Genomic DNA, 23,722 nt, shown 5'->3' on the forward strand with positions numbered 1-23,722 from the left:
CAAACAGTGTAGTATTTGGTATGTCAGCTAGAGAGGCAAAATAGCTCAAAGAGAAAAGCAACAAACTGAGAGCTCTTTGCACCTGACTTACTGAAATCCTGGATCAGATTTTCCACTTCAAAAAAATGTCTCATAAGTACTTTGGGTTTTAGAAAGAAATAAAAATCTATAATAGTCAACTATTCTCATCTAAATGGTGTATCTGGTTAACATGTAGAAAAATAAATAATATATCAATGAATAACATGCCATTGCGCATACAAACCATGATTAAATGCTTCATTCACCTGTTACAGAGCCACCAAATTAGCTCTTCAGTCTAGCCTGTTTTAGTGTACTAGTTATATATGAATTTACATTGTACCTATTTTCTAAAAAATCCAAAATATCTCAGAACATTGTCTTGCAGTCTTTCCCTGTTATCTCATGTTATAGGAAAGGGGACATTGCCTTCTTTTGCTACAGAAAAATAAACCACTGTACTGATAGCCAAAGTCATCAAGAAACAGAAATAAATACTTCCATCTTGTTCAGAAGTTGCTTCTCAGGGCTTGAGTGAAATATAATGACATGGTAAGAGGCCCTGGTTCCATCCACTTTGTCCTGTCTACAAGTAAATAATAGCACAGTATTTTCAGAATCTACGCGGTCATCACTGCTTATGCATCTCTGTACCTTCAGTCCAGACTACATAGCAAGCGCTCCATAGATGTCGAAAGAACTCATGAACAAACCCACTGCTGTTTAGGGGCGGGGGAGGGAGGTGTCTCTCTTTACTTGCTGTACTGTTCTATTTTATTACTCAAGATAAAGTCTAAAGGAACACATACAAATACCACGAAAACTGTTTCTTAATAGAACTATTTTAAAACAATAGTCTACTAAGATCACGGCATTTTCTTTCTTTGAAATCCTTGACAGATGTGCTTATCTTCGTAGTGTGGGTTCTCTAAGGTGGGCGGCGGGAGACTCAAAAGAATGATTTTCAAGCACTTTACCAATGGTGGGGGTGTATACAAATTCTGTATCTAAATCTGAGAATGGTCTCTTCTGTCCTACCCACCTGAAGCTTACAGCTTGTCAGGTGGCTTTTCCTCGGGTAAGCGAGGATCTAAGTAAGAGAGAGGGCGGATCTTTAAGAGCTCTAGGGAGGAGCCGGGAGCTGCAGCTCAGGTTTGAAAATCAGCTGCGGGGTAGCGGCCCAAGAGAAAAATAACTCACTTGGTCGCGCATCACCGACTTCTCCGAGGCCCTCGATGACTACCGAGAATCTCTGCCCTTTGGCCCTTGCCCCCGGCACTTGTCCTGGCCCCTGGCCCGTCCCCGGGAGGTCTGGTCCTCTCACCCGCTGCCAAGTTCTCACACAGCCTCAGCGGGACCCTCAGAGCGTAAAGCAGCCCCAGCCCAGCCACGAACCACAACGAGGCCCCAGCCCCCGCCAGCCCGGCCCGCAGCCGCTCCTTCCAGCCCAGCGGCGGGCTCCTGCCGGGAGCAGGTGCAGAAAGAGATTCAGCAGCTGCGGCTTCACCAGAGCCGCCACGCTCCGCCATCTTGCCGCTCTCGCAGCCGCCGGGAGCTGGGAGGGAAGGGCAGGAAGCCCGGACTCGGGAATCCTGGGATAGTGGCGGATCTGAAGTTGGCCTGTGTGAAGGCTGAGAGTCCTGGGAAACCGGGACCGGGAAGATTGGAAGGTGGAGGAGCGAGTCCCGAGACTGGGGCCACCTATTCCTTCGGGGGGGCGGGGAAGGGACGGATTACGGCGTCTGTTCTGAAGGCACTGAACGGAGATGTGACCCCGGAGTGAAGCGTTATTGTTTCCATTCACCCCATTCCCGGGGTTGGAAAAGCCACCGATCGTTCCCGAGGCCGAGCAGCTCTTAATGCTTTGGACTCGGCTGCCATGGAGATCACTGGTACCAGGAAAACTCATAGGAGGAGCAACTACTATCAGGTCGGATGGAGCCCAGGCGCCAATAACAGTCGAAACGCGCTGCCAGCGTCCAGTAGATGAATGGGGAAATGATTGTAACTCAGTGAGAAGGAGATTAGACTTCAAGTCACTTAAGGAAGTGCCAGCGACCCAGGGCACTGGCGCTGGGAGTTGTCACCCCACGCGTAACTGACATGGCGCCCTCTGGATGTGCGTTTCCGGGCGGGGCCTTCCGACTGCCCCCGCGGCGATTCCATCGCTCTGCTTCCTTCCCGGCCTGCCTCGCGCCTGCGGCCGGGCTGGGCCAGAGCAGCCCAAGATGGCCGACTTCGAGGATCGGGTGTCGGATGAGGAGAAGGTAAGGGGTCCGCCTCTCTCTCTCACCTCCTCCCCCGACAGGGAACGGGGGCCCGAGCCGGCTGCGGTAGGAAGCCTGGCAGTGTCCCCAGGAAAAAGAAGCTTCTTGGCCTGTGCTGACATACGCTCTCTGCAGTCGGGACGCTTCGCTCCTAAGGGGCTTTCCTCTGCCTCACGGTGGCCCCAGTTTCCCATTCCTCAACTCTCTTCTTTTCCTCCTGGGCCTGAGGCACAGCCCGGTGGCCTTCCTGCAAGAGAAGAGACTTTTCCCTTATTGAATCGTGACTGTGAACTCCTTTTTGTAATGATGAGAGAGGGCGTTGATTATGTCGCGGCATATCTAAAAGCGGTTATTTTGCCGCCTTTAGCTGTTGGGGCTCACCCATCCCCCCATTTTTAGGTGTGATTGGGGTTAGTTTAGGGCGAGTCACTTCCTGGTCAGGGTGGCCTCTTAACTTCCCTTTTGCTCCTCCTTTCTCAGGAAGTGATTGTGCTGTCACGACTCTTCGACAGGGAGAAAGGTCCCTAAGTGCTGTCCACCTCTTTTCTCCACTTCTTTTCTCACGTACTATTTATTGCCTGTGCTCTGTAATAAACGTGTAAGCCTCAGGGCATTTGCTTCAGTTTGGACACCAGCCTTTTCCCCGTAGACACTCCGATGGTTGATTTTGTGTACATATACCGCGCCCCCCACCCCACACCCCGCCCGGACCCCCGACCCCGCCCCTACATCCTCTTAACTATAATTTTTGAAAACTAGTTTTTGGTTTCTTGTTAACAAATCAGTAATAGCCAATGGATTTTGTTAATCTCCAGAAGGTTTTATATAACACATAAATTTCATGTTAACACATTCAAGTCTGAACAAAGCATCTTGCCTGCTTTGATACTCTGCTGGGGAGTCTTTGATTATAGCTGGATTTATCAGTGTGCAGTTTGTGTATTTATTTCTTGAAAAGTGTCTTAAATACAAAAGCATAATCGCAGGTGGAATAACTTTTTTTTCTTGACAGTTGCACACCTTTCATAACAGGCTTTTCAGTAAATATGTGATTTTAGGGCCAGTAGAAATTAGAATGACCTCACTAGGTAACTTGTTACAGGACAAGAATTATGTCTTTTGTTTCCCACTCTGGCTGTTACAAAATGTGCACCCTTGAGTGTTCTGTAAACCTGTCTTGGCTCTTTTTTAAATAAGAGATTGGGATGGGGGAGGGGACTGTATAATCCAGGAATCTGATGTACAGAATAATTTGATATACCTACATATGGCATGCCATTTTGAAATGGTGAAGAATGTGCTCTACACTTACCAGTCATTGAACAACACTCTCAGCATTGGTTTTTCTCTTATTTAAGAAACTGATTGTCGTAAATGTTTAAGAGTTAGGAAAAAAAGACTTGTGAGCTTATGCTGGAAAGAAAACTATAATAAAATGTTTATTCTGAGGTAAATAGTTATGATTCAAATAAGATTAAATTACAGTGAAAATACTGGGCTAATATTTGTTAGCCCAACTGATAATTCTTCTATCTTTTTTTTTTTTTTTTTGAGACAGAGTCTTAACTCTGTTGCCTGGGCTAGAGTGCTGTGGCGTCAGCCTAGCTCACAGCAACCTCAAACTCCTGAGCTCAAGCAATCCTCCTGCCTCAGCCTCCCAAGTAGCTGGGACTACAGGCATGCGCCACCATGCCTGGCTAATTTTTTCTATATGTATATTTTTAGCTGTGCAAATCCTTTTTTTCTATTTTTAGTAGAGACGGGGTCTCGCTGTTGCTCAGGCTGGTCTCGAACTCCTGAGCTCAAACTATCCACCCGCCTCGGCTTCCCAGAGTGCTGGGATTACAGGCGTGAGCCACCGTGCCCGGCCATTAAGCAAAAAAAAAAAAAAAAAAAAAAAAATTTCTTCTATTTTAACCAAATTTCACAAAGAATTTAGATAATAAACTTTGAAGTTTATTGTTTCCAAGTCATACACATTTGCCAGTGTTGCTGGATTTTTGTCTTTGATATTAGGTTAGAATGCCTTTTTAGTTAAACTTGGGGAAATATGTATGTATTTCAAAGTGCCAATTAAGATATCTTTAGATATTATAGTGTTTTAATTAATAACATTAATAGTCTTGGTTTTATAACAAGATCTGTGACCAGTTTCCTCTTATCTCCTAGCATATTATTTTTGTTGCCAAATATATTTTAATATTGCTTTTTATCTTAGTTATTTTTTAAAGCAATAAACCATGAGGTGAATTTGGTGATGATGGTCTATGATTTCCTTGCAAGTATTTCTGTACAAGCTAGTAAAATCATCCGTTCTCATAACTAACTGCTGAAGTTTTTATCACTTTGTAAAGAGGAAGTTGGGTTTTTTTAACTTCTGCATCATTACCTGAAATGGTCATGATGAGCTGTCTAAATAAAACAGGAAGTTGAAAGTGTAATAACTTGCAGAAATAAGTGCTTTTAGTTGTACCCTTGAGTTTACAGTTTCTGAGAATGAGCTTGACTCTTCAGTTACTTCTAATTGCTTAGCAAGACTGAGATACCATACTTAGGAAGCTTGAAATTTGAGATGAACTACTTGAATTGTCTGTTTTCTTTATTTCATGATTCAGCAATTTTGTGTTTTTTTTTTTTTTTTTTAAAGACAGGGTTGCCCAGGCTGGAGTGCAGTGGCATGATCATAGATCACTGAAACCTCACATGCCTGGGCCCAAGCTTTCCTTCTGCCTCAACCTCCCAAGTAGCTGAGACTATAGGCGTGCACAACCACACCCAACTAATTTTTAAATTTTTTGTAGAGAGGGGTTCTTTCTGTGTTGCCCAGGCTGGTCTTAAACCCCTGGCCTTGAGTGATCCTCCCTCCTTGGCCTCCCAAAGTGCTGGGATTTCATGTGTGAGCTACCACACCTGGCCTGATGGAACATTTTTGTTTTTTGTTTTGTTTGTTTTTTTGAAGACAGGGTCTTGGGCTAGAGTACAGTGGCATCATCTTAGCTCACTGTAACTTCAAACTCCTGGGCTCAAGCGATTCTCCTGCCTCAGCCTCCAGAGTAGCTGAGACTATAGGTACCCACCACCATGCCCTGCTAATTTTTCTATTTTTTGTAGAGACAAGAGAGTCTCGCTCCTGGTCTCAAACTCCTGACCTCAAGCAGTCCTCCTGCCTCGGCCTCCCAAGGTGCTAGGATTATAGACCTGAGCCACTGTGCCCTGCCTGATTCAGCATTTTTAAGACATGAATGCAAAGAGAATTTTAGGGCTGAAAAATATGGTTAGCATATTTTTTCCTTTCAACCTAACTAGTAGAATATTTGTGTACAATTTCTAGAATACCAGAATTGAGAAGTTATGCTTTCAGTTTAGGCAGTGTTTTCAGTAATAAATAATTTTTTGTATTAAAAAAAGTACATGCTTGGGGTTTAGACAATGGTTTCAGTTTTAAGGCATTTTTTGAGAAACAGGTTTATCAAAAATATTTAGCAGAGATACAGAAAATGGTGTAAATAGATGGAGAAATTTGAGGGCTCTGTTAAAACACATGAAAAATATTTATGCTTTTAAACTACCATTTCCTTGATTATGTATTACCTCCTTAATTTACTAGTTATCCTTGTAAGATGAAGTAAGCCCTAAAGTTTATTTGGTGTGGCTGTTTTTTAACAAGTCATTGATTAGTATTAATATTGTCATTCTTTTCACTTCTTTTCAGTTAGCTTTGCTGAGTAGTATTCATATAATCTGTTACAAAATCCTGGAACAGGAGCATAAAGACTAATAAGCAGGTGCAAACTCAGATGCCCAATCTTTTGTTACGAGTATAGGTTTATTGGCTGGGTGCCGTGGCTCACGCCTCTAATCCCACCACTTTGGAAGGCTGAGGCAGGAGGATCATTTTAGGCCAAGAGTTTGAGACCAGTCTGGGCAACATAGTGAGACCCTGTCTCTACCAAAAAAAAAAAAAAAAAAAAAAGGTTTATCATAATTTCTTCCAGAACATTTAGCTATTTTATTAGGAACAACTTAATATTAAACAAAGTAGTGTAATTTGTCAGAAAATTCAGATCCCAGATTTGCCTGATTCTGGAGCCATGCTTCTGTCACTACAGTTTTTTTCCACATAACCATAAATGAAAAACCAGAATAGAGGCATCCACTTAATGAAGTATAAATGAGGTATTGTGATGTAGTAGAAAAGAATGATTCTGAATGTTAGGAGATTTGGCCTTTCCCTGCTGTACTTCTAGCCACTTGTGTGATTTTGGAAAAATCATTTAGTCTGTATGGGTAGGCCTCAGTTTTCTTCTAAAATAGGGGAGTAGGGGGGAATTGGGTCAAACCGACCCAAGAAAGTTTAGTGAACTTTTTTGAACGCCAATAAAAAAATTTCTATTTTAGAAATTGAAACATTGAAATGTTCTGGGAGGTTCTGTCATTGTCTGCTTCCTACATTTGCCCTGATAACAAGACTGAGTTCTTTGGTAACTGAAACCATGTCTTTTTATCTAGTGCCTAGCCTAGTACCAAGTACACAGTGTAGGCACTGTGTATTGGTATGTATGAAAGAGATCACAGCCTCATTAATTCTCATATTTCCCCAGCTCACCCTCTTTCATCCCCTATAAAACACTGCCTCCCCCCAATTATTTCTGGCAATCTGTAGGTATTTCTTGTGTTTATGAATGTATCTACACTTTGGATGCCTCTTTGTGCAGTGTGTCTGAGCATATGCTGCCATCGCTGGTGCTTTGCCATGCCACTGCTGGGAACATTTGAACCCCCGGGGTGCATTTTCCTACAGGTCCCATAAAACTGCAAAGCCTTATGGATATCAAAATGACCATGTACATACCCTTCAAGCCTTGCAAAGTCCCTAATGAAAGTGTTTCTTCATCTGCTGTAAGTCCTCCCTTTTAGAAAAAGGACTGCTCAGAAAAACACACACTATGGGACCAGATATTATTTGCCTTTTTCTCTCTCTTGTGCACAGACTTCTGTCATCTTCTTGCCAGAAAATTAAATAAAGTCCTTATATGTTTATGAATATAAAAACCCTGGATAGGGGAAATTAGACATGACACCGAGGACGAATGACTACTTGGGGGGTTTTTAACTAGATGATAATTTCAATATCCATTTACTATTATTTTCTCTTGTCATCAGAACCTCCAGCCAACCACTGCATTTCTGTTCAACCATTATTCTCTTAGTTGCACAGTAAGAACACTGGCATCATCTTTTTCCCCCTTAGCTGCTCCTCTCATGTTCATTAGGCATTCAAGTCCTGTAAATTCTTTGTTCCTGTTGTTAGATTCTGTTATTCCATTTCCATTAACTTTAAAACATTTTTTATTTTAGTAGTATAGGAACTATAATCACGGGCTTAAAATGGTAGGAAAGGGCATGAGTAAAAAGTCCCCTCTCACCCCTGTTCTCCAGCCACCCAGTTTCCCCGAGAAGCAGCCAATATTACCAATTCCTTTTGTATCTTTTATATTCTGTGCATATACCAGCAAACAAATATACTTTTCACTTAACAATATCTCTAATCTGTTTACGTTCCTTCTATCATTATCTTCATTCAGGGCGTTTTCTTATGCTTAAATTATTTTTAACAACATTCTCAATTGTTCTCTTTGCCTCCAGCCTCTCCTTCCTACATTCTCGCTGGTTCACCACAAATTCCTAACAAATATAATGTATTACAAAACCTTAAGCAATGTGTAAAATTTATCTTTGCTGTATCTGCACATATGGATTGTTAGGGCAGTGTCTATGAGGTGGAACGTTTGGTTGAGTGGCTGAAATGACACAGTATAGGTAGGCCATAGTATAACATACTATATAAGCAAGAAAACAGCATAATGCCAGGTTGCACCAAAGAAAGGTAGTGGGATTATTGAAACATGAGAGAACTTTGCCTTGTGAATTCTTTTTGTTTTGCATCTAGATAACATTTAAGTGCTGATTATGAGCTAGTACTTTATGTATTAACATGTATTCATCTTAAAATATCCCTTCATGGTAGATACTTATATTAACCCCATTTTACAATAGAGCAAAACTGAGGCACGTATGAGGTTAAAAAATATGACCAAGCATCCAGAACTAATAAACAGTAGAGCAGATAAAATGCTGACAGTCTGCTTCCAGAGCCTTTCCTCTTACCCATTTTGATTCCTTTGAGTAGACAGTAGACAGTGAGTAATTCTGCTGAAATATGACAGTCCTAAACAGCAACCAAGTTAATGGTGTAGTAACATGGATGCTTTTATAGGCACTATAAGATTGATGTTCTCTGGTCATGACTGCATTATAATTGTTGCTGAATTAGCTTAGTGCTCTTTTGAGCTTAAGTATGCCACCAGAAATTCTAATATGTTGAGAAACATGGCTTTAGAAGTTTAAAGATCATGAAAGTACCCATGACAAGGCCAAGGGGACTGGCTGCCTCTCTTAAGAACTTTATGGTATGACGGTATCTTAGAACATTCTTGCCTGCAGCAGAATCTCAATATTGTTTCTTTCAAAAGCAGATTTCTGAGTTCTATCCTAGACCTACTGAATCAGAATTTTTTCGAACTGGTGGTCAGGAATCCATTTTTGATAAGCTTCCCAATAATTCTTGGGCATCTCAAGAATCCTTATCTTAGTGAACTTGCAGTGGTCCAAATCTTAGTCCTCTGCCTGTTAAACTCAGAAGCTTGAGCCTCAGCATACTAAACCCAAATCTCTCTCTCTCAGGGACAAATTCATTTTAGCTGGGCTGATGAAACTAATGTATAAAAGTAGACTAACAACTAATTTACTAAATACAGAAGGAACTAGATTCTTTTTTTCAGATAGGTCAGGCACATGGTGAAAAAATTTTATATATATATATATATAAATTTTTTTTTTTTAGAGACAGGGTCTTATTCTGTCATCCAGGCTGCAGTGGCACAAGCACAGCTCACTGCAACCTGGAACTCCCAGGCTCAGGCAATTCCCCTGCCTCTCAAAAAACTGGGATTACAGGCCTGAACCCCTGTGCCCCGCCTTCAAATTACAGATTTTTTTTAACAGTCTGAGCATGAAATTAGGACCAGGGAAATTAACCATATGGTATAAAATTTTAATGGCATTTTCCTCCATAATAGGTATATATACCCAACACCAAGACCAAGTCAGGTCTTTGTGTAACAGCAGTGAACACTTTTTCTCTAGATAGGTTAACATGCTGTCATATTACTAGTAGGAGAGTTTTGCAGGGCTAGGGCTAGAAGGAAGCTTTTAAGTATCAAACATTTGCATATTGCAGCTTCTGCAGTCCTTCCCCTTTAATGACATCTCCATTCTTCAGTTGCTCAGGCCCAAAACTTGACTGTTATCTTTGACTCCTGTTTCTCTTACAATCCTCGTATAGGTCATTAGCAAATCCTGTAGGCTGTCTTTACAATAAAACCTAGAATTTGACTATTTCTCACCACACCCTGTTCCAATCACCCTGGAAGTAGCCACTATGATTTCTAGATTATTACAATAGCCTTCTATCTGGTCTCCCTGCTTCTACTGTTGCTCCCACTTTCCCAGCCCTCCCCCTTAGCAGTCTGTTCTCAATGAAACACTCAGAATGATCTAGTTAAAAAGTAGGTCAGAACATGTCACTCCTGTTCAAAACCCTCCAGTGGCTTCCCATCTTCTTCAGAATAAAAGTTTTTTTTTTTTTAATTTCAAAATATTACAGGAAGTGGGGAACAAATGCTTTTGCTTACATGTATCGATTATGTTATACTTGACTCAGGGTTATAAGTGTCCCCATCACCCAGATAGTGTTCATTGTACCCGTTCAGTAGGTTTTTGCCCATCTCCTAATAAAAGTTCTTTTGCTGTCAAGTGCCTACATGTTCTAAGATTTTACCTCCTTGCAATTTACCTCTGTGACTTTATCTCTTACCTTCTATTCCCCTGGTCTTCTCTATTCCATCCACACATTCTCACCTCAGCGTCTTGCATTTGCTCTTTTCTCTGAAGTTCTCTTCTCTATCCCTCATTTAACCAGAAGTCACCTCCTCAGTGAACCCTGTTACCTGGTTACCCTATCCAATTCCAAATCCTAACATTTCATACCCCCTTCCTTTCCTTATGTTTTTTCATTAGCATTTGTCACTATTATAACATATATTTTAGTTATTGAATCTCATATATTGTCTCCACCCACTAGAATATAAGCTCCATGAGGCCAGTATGGTAGTAAAACCAATGCCTAAAACATACTGGGTCTTCAGATATTTGTTGAATGAATGAATTTGCGAATGAATCTAGCTGTAATACCATCTGTCTTGATTTCATAGTTAACTTTCATAGGCCAGTCTGATTTCCAGGTTTTGTGAAGCCATATTGAGGACACCCGTACTTCTGCAATGCTGACAGATTAATTTTTATTAATGGAGCTTCCTACTCAGAAAGATTCAGCAGGTGTCCATTACCCATGACCTACAGAATAAAATTAGACTTGATATTAGCGTATCAAGGCATACCAAAATTAGACTAATTTTATCTTACTCCACCCTTTCTTTTATTATCTCCAATTCCTCTATTCTGCCAAACTGATCTACTTACAAAAGCCTCCTCCCCGCCTTTGGGTTCTTATTACCTCACTTGTAGTGCCCTTGCTTTCCTCCCCACCCTCCAAATATCTAAAGCTCTTTGCAGAGCCCAGCTTCTCCTTTTCCTTAGTTGTCTTTCAGCAACCCAGCTCATATCCATCTACTTCCTGTTGAGTTCTGTGCCATATATTATTGGTACTACTGATTTGGCAGTTTTGCTGCTTTGTGTTGTAGTTATTTTTAAACGTTGACATATCCTTACTGAGGGCTATCATTTGTATAAAATGTTTTGCTAACAGTGGTAAAGTATGCTAAGATTGGAAAGCTAAGGTGCTTACTGTATGTTTGTCTTAGGTTATTTGTATTCACCATTACGATTTGCACTTTATATTAGCTTAAGGTAGTGACTCTTAACCTTGGCGGTGTGTTAGAATCACCTAAGAAAGCTCTTAAAGTCCTGATGCCCAAGCCCTACGCCAGATCTATTACATCAGGATCTCTGCAGTTGGAGCCCAGGCATCAATATATTTAAATCTCCCCAGGTGATTCTAATGTGTAGGCATTGTTCAGAATCACTGGTTTAAGGCCAAAGAGAATTTCTTGGCTGGCTTCTTTCACTGTTCTCCTTTTTGCCTTCATCTTTAGTATCCACCCCACTGCCTAGGACCAAAGGAATTGTTTTTTGTTTTGTTTTGAGTAAATGAACGAATTACTAAACACAAAGATCTAAATTTTTTTTTTTTTTTTGAGACAGTCTCGCTCTGTTGCCCGGGTTGGAGTGAGTGCCGTGGTGTCAGCCTAGCTCACAGCAACCTCAAACTCCTGGGCTTAAGCGATCCTACTGCCTCAGCCTCCCCAGTAGCTGAGACTACAGGCATGCGCCACCATGCCCGGCTAATTTTTTTTTTTTCTATATATAGTTTTAGTTGGCCAGATCATTTCTTTCTATTTTTTAGTAGAGACGGGGTCTCACTCTTGCTGAGGCTGGTCTCAAACTCCTGACCCCGAGCGATCCATCCGCCTCGGCCTCCCAGAGTGCTAGGATTACAGGCGTGAGCCACCGCGCCCGGCCAAAGATCTAAATTTTTAAAGACAACTCGTTACTCCAAATTCAGTAACATCTAGGCATTTGCTTAGGGAAAAAAATTAAGTTATTTGTTATGTCTAAGTCTATTTCATGTTACCTCATTGGATTCTTAAAACAGTCTTAGATCTGAGCAGGTATTATTCTTACAAATGAAGAAACTGAGACCCAAAAATTAAGTAGTAAAGCTGGCATGTGAAACTAGGTTTGACTCCCAGTGATTCTGAAGAAAAAATAAAATTGATAAAAAGATATACCTTTAAGTTAGAATGCCATAACATGCCAGATGTACCAGATCTTAAAGGCAAAATCCTTATTTCCCACTGCTTCTGTTTCCATCCAGCATGGGTTCTTACTGCCAAACTCTACCCTTTTGAACTTGGCATCTGCATCATTGCCTGCTAAAACATGACTCTCAAGGTGTTTGGTGTGGACTTTTTCCTAACTTCTTAACCTAGTTCTGACTATTTCCAAAACAGTAGTCGTTGTATCTGGTGGCAGGTATTTTAACACATTTAAGGTCCTAAACAACAAGTTGTTTATGAGATCTTTTCACTCATTTTAATCTCTGACTCATTTGAGTGTTTTATCTCAGACTTTTCTATTTCTCTAGTTCTTGATCTAGAAATTTAGGCAGCTCTGCTAATTAAACTAAGTAGGGCCCTTTCCCTCCTGTATATATATCAATGCTATTTTGTATTTAGGATAAGACTTAAGTTTTTTTTTTTTAAATCTTCACTGAGGTTGTGCAGTCCTTTAAAATTTTTTGGTTTTTTTTTTTTTTAATAGTTGATGACTAAGGCTTACCACTTACTTTGAACTTATAAATGAACACATTAGATGAATACTTGGAGATCTTTTTACCAACATGTGGATGTCTTATGTTAGGAGAGAACAGAATGAAAACTAAGGAATTATTTTCTTCTAACTTGGTATGTAAAGACATTGTAAATTAAAAGGGAATGTTTGGGAGGGATAACTAGAAAATAGAGTTAACAGGAGCTGTTATTTGGTTCATTCTTGTATGTTGTAAATTTTTTGCTTTGGTTTGTCATTTTTGTATACTACTATACTAAGTGGTATAAAATACAATGATGACTCCTGCTAAAGAAATAATTATTCTCACGCTTGTTAAAATGGCAAGGAAGACAATTCAAGACTATTGCAATAGGGGTATTGCAATAGGGAAGAGAAATCAGGTTCAATGCCTTATCTAATATAATAAAGACAGCTGGGTATTTGTGTATAGCCAATGAGCAGAATAGGGGAGGGGGTCAGTGGGTGGGAAATTTATTAAAAGGAGACATCAAGGGTAGGGGGATTATTGCTGAAGGTAGGCTAAGTGCTTATATATCTAAGGCAGAGGATGAAGAACTTGATCAGTTATTGAGGGTGGATGAATTCTTGCTAAAACTGGGCTAGGCAGGCCAAAGACAGGAGTATGGGGGGAGATCAAAGCCTAGTTCAAAAGAGGGCTCTGAGTAGCTTGACTAAAGTTTGGTCAAGAAGGGGAGGGGCAGGATGGTTGACTAGAGACATCACTTTCCAGGCCCTCCCAGAGGGAAGGAATGGTTTCAGATAAAAGAGAGAGGATGCAGCTTTTGTGTAGGTCATAGAAGTGTCAGAGCCTGCTGGGGAACTTACAGAGGAAAACTGTGAAGCAGAAAAGGAAGAGGATAAAGGGAAAAAAGGATATCAGTGAGAATCAAACCCAGAGAGGCTCGGAGCCCAATGAAGGAGTAAGGGGGAGTCCCTTTCTCCCACACTACTTTGGTGATCAGTGGGCTACCAAGGTACTTAGAAGCTTTTCCACTCCCATGAGCCCAAACACTACAGCAACCGTGAAATTGTGGGGAGAACTTGCATCATCCCAGAGCTTGGTCATTCTGTGTGGGGTTCCCCTCCAAGGAGAGTGACCCAAGAGGTCGGAGAGCCAGCTTTCTTCCTTTCAGACTCTTATCCTTCCCTGCTCCTCCCCCACTGCAACTGGAAGAGCAGTTTGAGCCGAGAATTTGGTAAGTGGTTGAGAATTTGGTAAGTGGCCAAGTGGCTGCCTCTACCCTGCTGGCAGGTCCTCCAGTCTGAGGTTTCCACAGACAGTGGGGTCTACACATTTCCCTGTGAGAAATTGCAATGGACCTGGGGTGCCCAAACTGGGAGCTCCCTAGCCGCTGGCATTTCTTGGAGAAACACACCAGCAGGTCAGATATGCAGGCCAGATCTTGTGCCCCAGGACTTCAGTGGGTTGCTGGGGGACACAAAGGGGAGGTTTGGGAGCTGGACTTTGGAGGTAAGGGAGCCCAAGTCTGAAGGACTGACAGAAGAATACTGTTGGGGTCTGAAATGCAATGAACTGGGAGAGCACCCATCTCCCCCACCACAGAAAAACTACACTGTTGGGCAGGGCAGGTCCTCTGGCAGGGAAAATCCCAGCCCGTGGCACCATAGCAACCAAGCCAGCCTCACAAGCAGCCTTCCTGGTCTGGAGAGCCTGCCTTGACCCCTCTTCCAGTGGCTTTCCCTAGTGGCCGGGAAAATAACCCCTGAGTCCTGCCAAGGCGTTTCAGAGCCTTCCAGGCTCACACAACCTAACCATGCCCTGCCTTGCTCCTCTACCCACCTCTACTGTGAAGATCAAGCAACCCCGGGAGAGCTACAGGGCCCCTCCCAAACCCTGGGGCACTCAAGTGTTCCACCTGAGGGACTAGAGCTTATCACAGGCACAAAAGAACATCTCAGCAGTTGGCTCATTCCTGCAAGCATCAGCCACTGACAGAACAACTCTATAGCTCTTTACAGCATCTATCAACTCAATCAAACAGGACAGGGCTGATTCATACACGCAAGTATCACCCATCATCTCAAAGATTAAGCTGGAGGTCCCAGTACTAGTCACATGCTGGGAAGAGGCAAAGACAGCAGGATAGTGGCAGCCCACAGGGACACTGCTTTATAGGAGGGAAACAAAAGTTACAGGCAGCTTGATCTGTGAGGAGTCTCCCTCTTTCACTGCAGACCGCTGGGCTGATTGGGTAACTGCTCAAAGTCTGTACAGAGACATTCCACCGGAGAGCAGGTGCAGCAGAGATCCGGTGCCTGCGAATAGCAGATTTCTGCAACTGATGACATCTTGATCACTCTGGCTTTGTGTCATCCTTGCCTGGCCAAGGAGGGAACAGATGTTCTGCTTTGTCATGCCTTGTGACTGGGAGCCGAGCACACCTCCTCCCTGGCATGGGAACCGAGAAGAGGATGAGCTTCAGACACCACACGCACCACTTGGGAAGCCTGGGGCTACTGCCTCAGTAGGTCCTAAGTGTAGGGAGAGAACCTTGGCTGACAAGCAGCTCTGCTCCACCTACATGGACTGAACATTCCTCTCAAAGACATAGGCTGCCTAAATGAAAAAACACAGCCCAAGTAAATGCTGTCTCCAGGAAACACATCTAAACCACAAGGATACACACAGACTCAACATGAAAAGATGGAAAAAATAACCCACACAAATGGAAATCAAAAGAGAGCAGGTATAGCCACTCTCATATCAGATAAAATTGACTTTAAGCCAACAAATGTAAAGAAAGAGAATAATTATGTAATGGTAAGGGGAGCAGTTCAACAAGAAGATATAACAATCCTAAATATGTATGTGCCCAACACAGGAGCACCCAGATACACAAAGCAAATTTTACTAGAGCTAAGCAAAGAAATAAATACCACCATCATAATTACCAGGGACCTCAACATCCCATTGTCGGAGCTTAACAAATCATCAAAGCAGAAAATAAATAAACAGTGGACTTGAACTAACCTCTAAATCAAATTGACCTAACAAATGTGTATAGAACATTCTTCCTGAAAACTACAGAATACACATTCTTTTCAGCAGCACATGGTAAATTCTCCAAGATGGATCATATATCTTGAGCCACAAAATAGGTCTCAACAAGTCCAAAAAAAATCGAAATTATACCATATATCTTCTTAGACCACAGCAGAATAAAACTACAAATCAGTCACAAGAGAAACACTACTACATACACAAAGTCATGGAAATTAAACAACTTGCTGCTGACCGATTATTGGGTCAAGAATAAAATTAAGATAGAAATCAAAAAATTCTTTGAACTGAATGACAAAGGGAACACAAGCTATCAAAATCTATGGGACACAGCAAAAGCATTACTCAGGGGAAAATTCGTAGCCTTAAATGCCTATATCAAAAAGATCACAAATTAACAACCTAATGTCACATCTCAAGGAACTAGAAAAAGAAGAAAAAACCAAATCCAAAGCCAGCAGAAGAAAAGAAATAATGAAGGTCAGAGTAGAACTAAAGGAATTGGAAAAAAAAATACAAAAGATTAACAAAACAAAAAGTTGGTTCTTTGAAAAAATAAAATTGACAGACCTATTCCTAGAGTAACACATTGCCACACTAGAAAAAAAATTTTTTCCTTGGGGCTACAGTGTTTTATAACAAAAATAGAATAAAACTTTGAAAACATAATGGTCCTTTCTGATGTAATGAAAAATTTATTATTTTTTATTGTTTTCTGTGTTCTGTGGCAGAAGTTGGCAAACTATGACCCATGGGTCACATCCAGTCCACCGTCTATTTTTATATAGCCTTTTTTTATAGAGCCTTTGCTTCACAAGGCCCTGGGCTCAAAACTAGTGTGAGTTAAATACAACTCACATGGCAGTTAATGTATTAACCAAGAACAGAAAAGAAAGGACCCAAATAAGCTCAATCAGAAATGGAAAAGGTGACATTATAACTGATACCTTAGAAGTACAAAACGTCATCCATGAATACCATGTAAATCTCTATGTGCATAAACTAGAGAATGTAAAGGAAATGGACAAGTTCCTGGAAACACACAACCTCCCAAGACTCAACCAGGAAGAAATAGAACTGCTGAATAGACAAATAACAGTGAAATCAAAACAGTAATAAAAAACCTCCCAACAAAGAAAAGACCTGGACCAGATGGATTCACAACCAAATTCTATCAGACCTACCAGGAAGACCTGATACCCATAATACAGAAATTATCCCATAATATTGAGAAGGAGGGAATCCTCCCCCACTTATTGTACAAAGCCAGTGTCACCTTGATACCAGAGCCAGGAAAGGACACAACAAAAAAAGACAACTACAGACCAATGTCCCTTATGAATATAGATGCAAAAATATTCAGTAAAATACTAAGAAAGAACATATCTCAGAATTATAAAAGCCATATATGACAAACCCCCAGCCAACATCATACTGAATGGGGAAAAGTTGAAAGCATTCCCCCTAAGAACTGGAACAATACAAGGATGCCAACTGTCACCACTTCTATGCAACATAGTGCTGGAAGTTCTTGCCAGAGCAATCAAGCAAGAGAAGAATATTAAGCGTTTCCAGATTAGGAGACAGGAGGTCAAACTATCAGTCTTCACTAATGATACGATCTTGTAAATCTAGAAAACCCCAAAGATTCCACCAAGACTCTCCTGGGATTGATGAATAAATTCAGCAAAGTGTCAGGATACAAAATCGATGTACATAAATCAGCATTTCTATATACTACTAATAAGCTGAGAATCAAATCAAAGACTCAATACCATTCACAAAAGCCACAAAGAAAATAAAATACCTAGGAATATACTTAACCAAGGAGGTGAAAGATCTCTACAAGGAGAACTATAAAACTCTAAGAAAAGAAATTGCAGAGGATACACGGAAAAACGTACTATGCTCATGGGTAGGTAGAATCAACATTGTTAAAATGTCCATACTACCCAAAGTGATTTATAAAATCAATGCAATCCCCATCATATTACCAAAGTCATACTTCACAGATCTAGAAAAAATAATGCTATGCTTCATTTGGAACCAGAAAAGAACCCAAATAGCCGAAGCAGTCTTAAGCAAAAAGCAAATCTGGTGCATCACATTATCAGACTTCAAATATACTACAAAGCTACAGTAACCAAAACAGCATGGTATTGGTACAAAAATAGAGGCATAGACCAATGGAACAGAGTAGAGAACCCAAATATAAAACCATCTACCTACAGCCAACTGATCTTTGACAAAGCAGACAACAGTGTACACTGAGGAAAAGAAGTCCTATTTAATAAATGGTGCTGGGAAAATTGGATAGCCACATGGAGAATGAAACAGGACCCCTATATCTCACCAGTCACAAAAATTAATTCAAGATGGATAAAAGATCTAAGACACGGAACCATAAGAATTCTAGAGGAAACTGTATGAAAAATTCTTCTAGATAATGGCCTAGACAAAGAATTTATGACTAAGACACCAATGGCAATCATGGCAACAACAAAAATTAATAAATGACATTTGATTAAACTAGAAAGCTTCTGCACAGCTAAGGAAACAATCAGAGCAAATAGACAATCTACAGAATGGGAGAAAATATTCGCAAGCTACACATCCGATAAAAGGCTAATAACCTGAGTTTACAAATAACTCAAGCAAATCAGCATGAAAAAAGCAACTCTATTAAAAAGTGGACAAAAGACATGAACAGAAGTTTCTCAAAAGAAGAAAGATGAACAATGAATAAACATGAAAAAATGCTCAATGTCACTAATCATCAGGGAAATGCAAATTAAAACCACAATGATATATATCACCTTACCCCAGTTAGAATGGCTTTTATTAAAAGTCCAAAAACAAAAGATGTTGGCATTGTTGCAGAGAGAAAGGATGCTTATACACTGCTGGTCATACTGCAAATTAGTACAACCTCCATGGAAAACAATACGGAGATTCCTCCTAAAAGTAGACCTACCGTTCAACCCAGCAGTCCCACTATTGGGTATTTACCCAAAGATAAAGAAGACTCTTCATTAGAAAGACAACTGCACTCAAATGTTTATTGCAGCACAATTCACAATTGCAAAGTTGTTGAATCAACCCAAGTACTCATCTGTTCATAAGTGGATTAATAAAATGCGATATATGTATACCACAGAGTACTACTCAGTCATAAAAATAAAGGTGAACTAGTACCTTTTGCAACAATCTGGATGGTACTGGAGACCATTCTCCTAAGTGAAGTATCTCAAGAATGGAAAAAGAAATACCACATGTACTCACTATTAAATTGGAACTACCTGATGAGCGCACATATACACAGAGGGAAGTAAAACTCAGTGGAAATCAACCAGGTGAAACGAGAGGGGGGAAAAAACAACCTAATACGTACTATGAACACTATTTGGGTAACAGGCACACCTATAGCCAGGACTCAGCATTTCAGAAATGATCCATGTAACTTTAAACATTTGTACCCCCTTAATATTTTGGAAAAAAAAAAAAAGTTTTGTCAAGGAGAGAGTCTTTGCCACTCTGTGTGTGTTATATATGTAATTACTTCAGTAAATATTCAAGTGTTTAAGACATGCCAGAAAAGCATTTATTCCCTAGAGTTGATAGAATTTTTAAAAGTGAAGTCAGTCTACTTAAACTTGCCTGCTTTCCCTACTTACTTGTCTATATCTGACAAAACTTACAGTTACTATTAGAGAAAACAAGTTCTAAAAACTACTTACATTGGGTTTTGAAAGAGTGAATGTAAAACATATTACTTGGAAATGCCACTATTTATTTTTTATAATGTTGATCCTAATTTAAGGCATATCTTTATGGTTTTCATACCTTAGCTTTGACTGATAATGATAAATCAAAATAAACTGTATACATTTAAAATTTTATTTCTAAGATCATTCTGAATCTTTTTAGTGTCTCTAGTTCTAAACTGAGAAAATAATATTTAGCTTATTTGGAATTTTAAAAAACATTCCTAAAGGTAGAAAGTTTTATTCAGTGAAACCAGTGCTGTATACAATATATCATTATTAACTGTGGTTTATACACAGTGCAGTAGAGCACTGAAACTTATTCTTCTGGTCTGTAATTTTGTACCCTTTGATTAACATCTTCCCTTTTTCATTCCTTCCCCCCTCCCCAGCCTCTTGTAACCACCTTTCTACCCTCTGTTTCTATGAGACTGACTTTTTTAGATTCCAGATAAGAGATCATGTAGTATTTGTCTTTGCCTGGCTAATTTCACTTAGTGTATTATCCTCCAGTTATATCCATGTTGTCTCAAATGACAGAATTTCCTTCTTAAGGCTGTACTGTATTTCATTGTTTGTATACCATGTTTTCTCTATACATTCATCCACTGATAGGCACTTAGGTTGCTTCCATATCTTGTCTATTGTGAATAGTGCTGAAATGAACATGGGAATGTGTGACATACTGATTTCAATTCCTTTGGATATATACCCAGAAGTGGAATTGCTAGGTCATATGGTAATTCTATTTTTAGTTTTTTTGTGGAACTTCCATATTATTTTCCAAATGGCTGTGTTAATTTACATTCCAGCATTGTACAAGGATCCCTTTTTCTCCACATCCTCACCAGCATTTGTTATCATTGTCTTTTTGATAATAGCCATTCCAACAGGCGTGAGGTGATATCTCATTGTAGTTTTTTTTTTTTTTTTTTGAGACAGAGTCTCACTCTGTTCCCCGGGCTAGAGTGCCATGGTGTCAGCCTAGCTAACAGCAACCTCAAACTCCTGGGCTCAGGGGATCCTTCTGCCTCAGCCTCCCGAGTAGCTGGGACTACAGGCATGCACCACCATGTCCAGCTAATTTTTTTTTTTTTGTATATATTTTAGTTGTTTGGCTAATTTCCTTCTATTTTTAGTAGAGATGGGGTCTCGCTCTTGCTCAGGCTGGTCTCGAGCTCCTGAGCTCAAACGATCCGCCCGCCTTGGCCTCCCAGAGTGCTAGGATTACAAGCGTGAGCCACTGTGCCTGGCCTCATTGTAGTTTTAATTTGCATTTCCCTGATTAGAGATGTTAAGTACTTTTTCATACATCTGTTGTCTATTTGTATAATAGTTTTTTCTATTTTTAGTAGAGACGGTCTCGCTCTTGCTCAGGCTGGTCTCAAACTCCTGAGCTCAAGCGATCCTCCCACCTTGGCCTCCCAGAGTGCTAGGATTACAGGCATGAGCCACCACACCCGGCCTGCCAATGTTTTTTTGAATGGTTGAAAACAAAATCAAACGGAGAATAATGTTTCATGGCATGTGAAAATTACATGAAATGCAAATTTCAGTGTCTAAAATAAAATTTTATTGGAGCACAACCATGCTCATTTGGTTACAGTTGAGACAGAAACTATGTGACCCACAAAACCCTAAAATATTTACTATCTGCCCTTTACATTAGCAGTTTACTAGTTCCTGCTCTGCTCTGGGACTTCTTTGGGGGGTGTTGGACAGTAAACATGTAAGTATATGTTCAGTGTAGCAGATTCCTTGAAGAAAAATAAAAGAGTAAAGGGGCTAGAATTGTGAAGTGTACGGAGGGTACAGCAGTTAATCTATATGTGGAATTCAAGGAAGGGTAGTTTTAGTAGGTGACATTTGAACAGAGACCTAAATGAAGATGGGAGTGAACCATCTGATAGAGTATTTCTGGCAATGGGAACAAGAAATGTGGTAGTCCTGAGGCAGGAATATAGCCCTGGGTCTAGGAGCTAACTGGCAGGAGATTCACTTACAGAAGGGGAAGCCAAATTGTGGAGGGCCTTGTAGACCGTGGAGCAGACTTTAGATTTTATAGTGAGTATATAAATGTGTCATTATTATGCCTACTACTATAAAATATTTTTATAGTGTTGTGTTCAAATAGTGATAAATAACGTAACACTTCAAAGACTGTCAAATGTTTATCTAATACCAAGTAATCTACCATTTTAGTAGCTGTCTCAGGAAATAACGTGAGATCCCTTGCCATCACGATATGTTTTAGGATCCCATGTTGGTATCTAATTTGACTACATTGTTTTTAACCACTCATTAAGTATTTCATTTCACCCTTGCCATTGCATATATCGTCAAATCTCCACACTTTCATTTAAAAACTGGGAGACATTTTGGTTTCTCTAAATGGATATTTCTTCTGTTCTTGATATTATTGGGTGCACTGGGATTACTTAATATGTTTTTTCGGCACCTGAACTATAATTTTTCAGTACTTGAACCTGAATTCGCATAATAATACTTGATGTTCTTCCATCACTGACTTTTGTACCCTCTTTTTTCTTTAGAAAATGGGAGTGAACTTTTCATTTACTTTCTTCTTTCAATATAAACCCCTCATTTAACCAGTTAACCTATATTTTTGAGCATAAGGCACTATGGAGATACGAAGTGAATAAGGCAAAGGTTCTGGTCAAGGAGTAACTTTAAATAGCCAAGTGTAACTTTATAAAGCCTTCCTTATTGCCGTTAACATTTTGCAAACTCACCTCATTCAGTCCTTTAGCTTCCTTGACCTGGTTCTTTTAATTTTGATGTCACTCAGTAGCCTTTATCTTTGTTTATGTCCCCTTTCATCTTTAAAGAAAAATTAATTTAAAGGATGAGGGATGTTGGCATGTTCCTTTTTTATTTTTAAAAATTTTCCTCATATTAGTAATTTATTTTCTTTGTATAACTTTTTGAACATAGAGGCAAGGCAAAAAAGAAAAAGGAAGAAAAATTTTTTTGTAATGCCACCACTAGAGGTGTAGACCTAGTTAAAATTTAGTAGCTATACATATGTGTAAATATATATAATTTCAATATACCAGGAAAGGAGTGAAAATCCTTTTCACTCAGCATACCAAACACTTATCCATGTCAACAAATAGAGCCCTTCTCAAAGTTTTTTGCTCTGAGGACCCCTTTATACTTTTAAAATTGAATTTTTATTTGTGTAGTTTCTATCTATTATATTAGATATTAAAACTGAGAAATTTTTAAAGCAACTAATTTTAAAACAATGATAACAAATCTATTACATGTTAATATACATGATTAGTATTTTTTATTTTTTAATAAAATAGTAACTCTTCTTTATTGTTTTAAAAAATTTGGTTTGCTGACTGGGAATTGAACCTGGGCTGTGGCAAATAGAGCACCAACTCCTAATCACTAGACCACCAGGGAAATTTTTTTTTTTTTAAACCTTATTTTACAAAACAGAAAAGAAATTAGTGTGAAGAGTAGCATTGCAGATCTTTTTAATGTCTGCATTCAGTCTGTTATGAAGTTGTCTTAGTTTATATATATTGTTTCTTCTTTCCCTTCCTGGTTTTACCTACTCATCCTCCAAACCAGGTCAAATATCACTGCCTTTGAAGGCCACCCCCCCTCCTTTTCTGTGTACATATGGAGAGTTGATTGTGCCTTCTTTTGTGCCCCACTCTGCATTTAATACCTGCTTGCTACATAGCTATCTAGGTGTCAGGTCCTTGAGGTCAGTGACAATGTCTTGTTCAGTCTTCAGTCATTATTTACTGATACTTCTCTTCCTAGTTTGCTGAATGAGTGAACTATTACTTTTTTATATGTAGTGTCAGTTCATCTTTTATCCAAACTGCTATTCTTTTAGTTGTACCAATTCCATCAGATTTTGTAACTTTTGAAAATTTAAGGGAAACTTTGGGAATATTAGAATCTTGAATTTTAAGTTTGATAACTTTTACTATTTATACATTCAAACATTGTTATATAAGTAGTATGTAAAGTATGGCTGTGGCTTTATTCCTTTTAGGAAAGGTGCTTTTTTCTTAGTGTATGATTATGTATATATTTATTTTGGAGTACACACACTTTATTGAGGGGAGTTTCCCAATTATGTGAGGATTATGGGCAACTGTAGCCCACTT

The 23,722-nt window shown here is 39.8% G+C and overlaps 2 protein-coding genes across 4 annotated transcripts in view; one reads left to right on the forward strand and one right to left on the reverse strand.

Annotated features, from left to right (window-relative positions):
- Positions 1 to 1,820, reverse strand: part of ST7L (suppression of tumorigenicity 7 like) — a 74,385-nt gene extending 72,565 nt beyond the window's left edge. For all 3 annotated transcript variants that reach the window (XM_045546807.1, XM_045546806.1, XM_045546808.1), the window contains exon 1: positions 1,346 to 1,820. In XM_045546807.1, the coding sequence (XP_045402763.1) occupies positions 1,346 to 1,550 (205 nt within the window). In that variant the 5' untranslated portion in view covers positions 1,551 to 1,820. The remainder of the gene's footprint in view (positions 1 to 1,345) is intronic.
- Positions 1,821 to 1,874: 54 nt separating this feature from the next.
- CAPZA1 (capping actin protein of muscle Z-line subunit alpha 1) overlaps positions 1,875 to 23,722 on the forward strand; it is a 47,564-nt gene continuing 25,716 nt past the window's right edge. Inside the window, exon 1 of the mRNA XM_045546816.1 lies at positions 1,875 to 2,288. Within this exon, the coding sequence (XP_045402772.1) occupies positions 2,139 to 2,288 (150 nt within the window). The 5' untranslated portion in view covers positions 1,875 to 2,138. The remainder of the gene's footprint in view (positions 2,289 to 23,722) is intronic.

This window comes from Lemur catta, chromosome 3 (assembly GCF_020740605.2).
Source record: "Lemur catta isolate mLemCat1 chromosome 3, mLemCat1.pri, whole genome shotgun sequence".
In the NCBI taxonomy this organism is placed as follows: Eukaryota; Metazoa; Chordata; class Mammalia; order Primates; family Lemuridae; genus Lemur; species Lemur catta.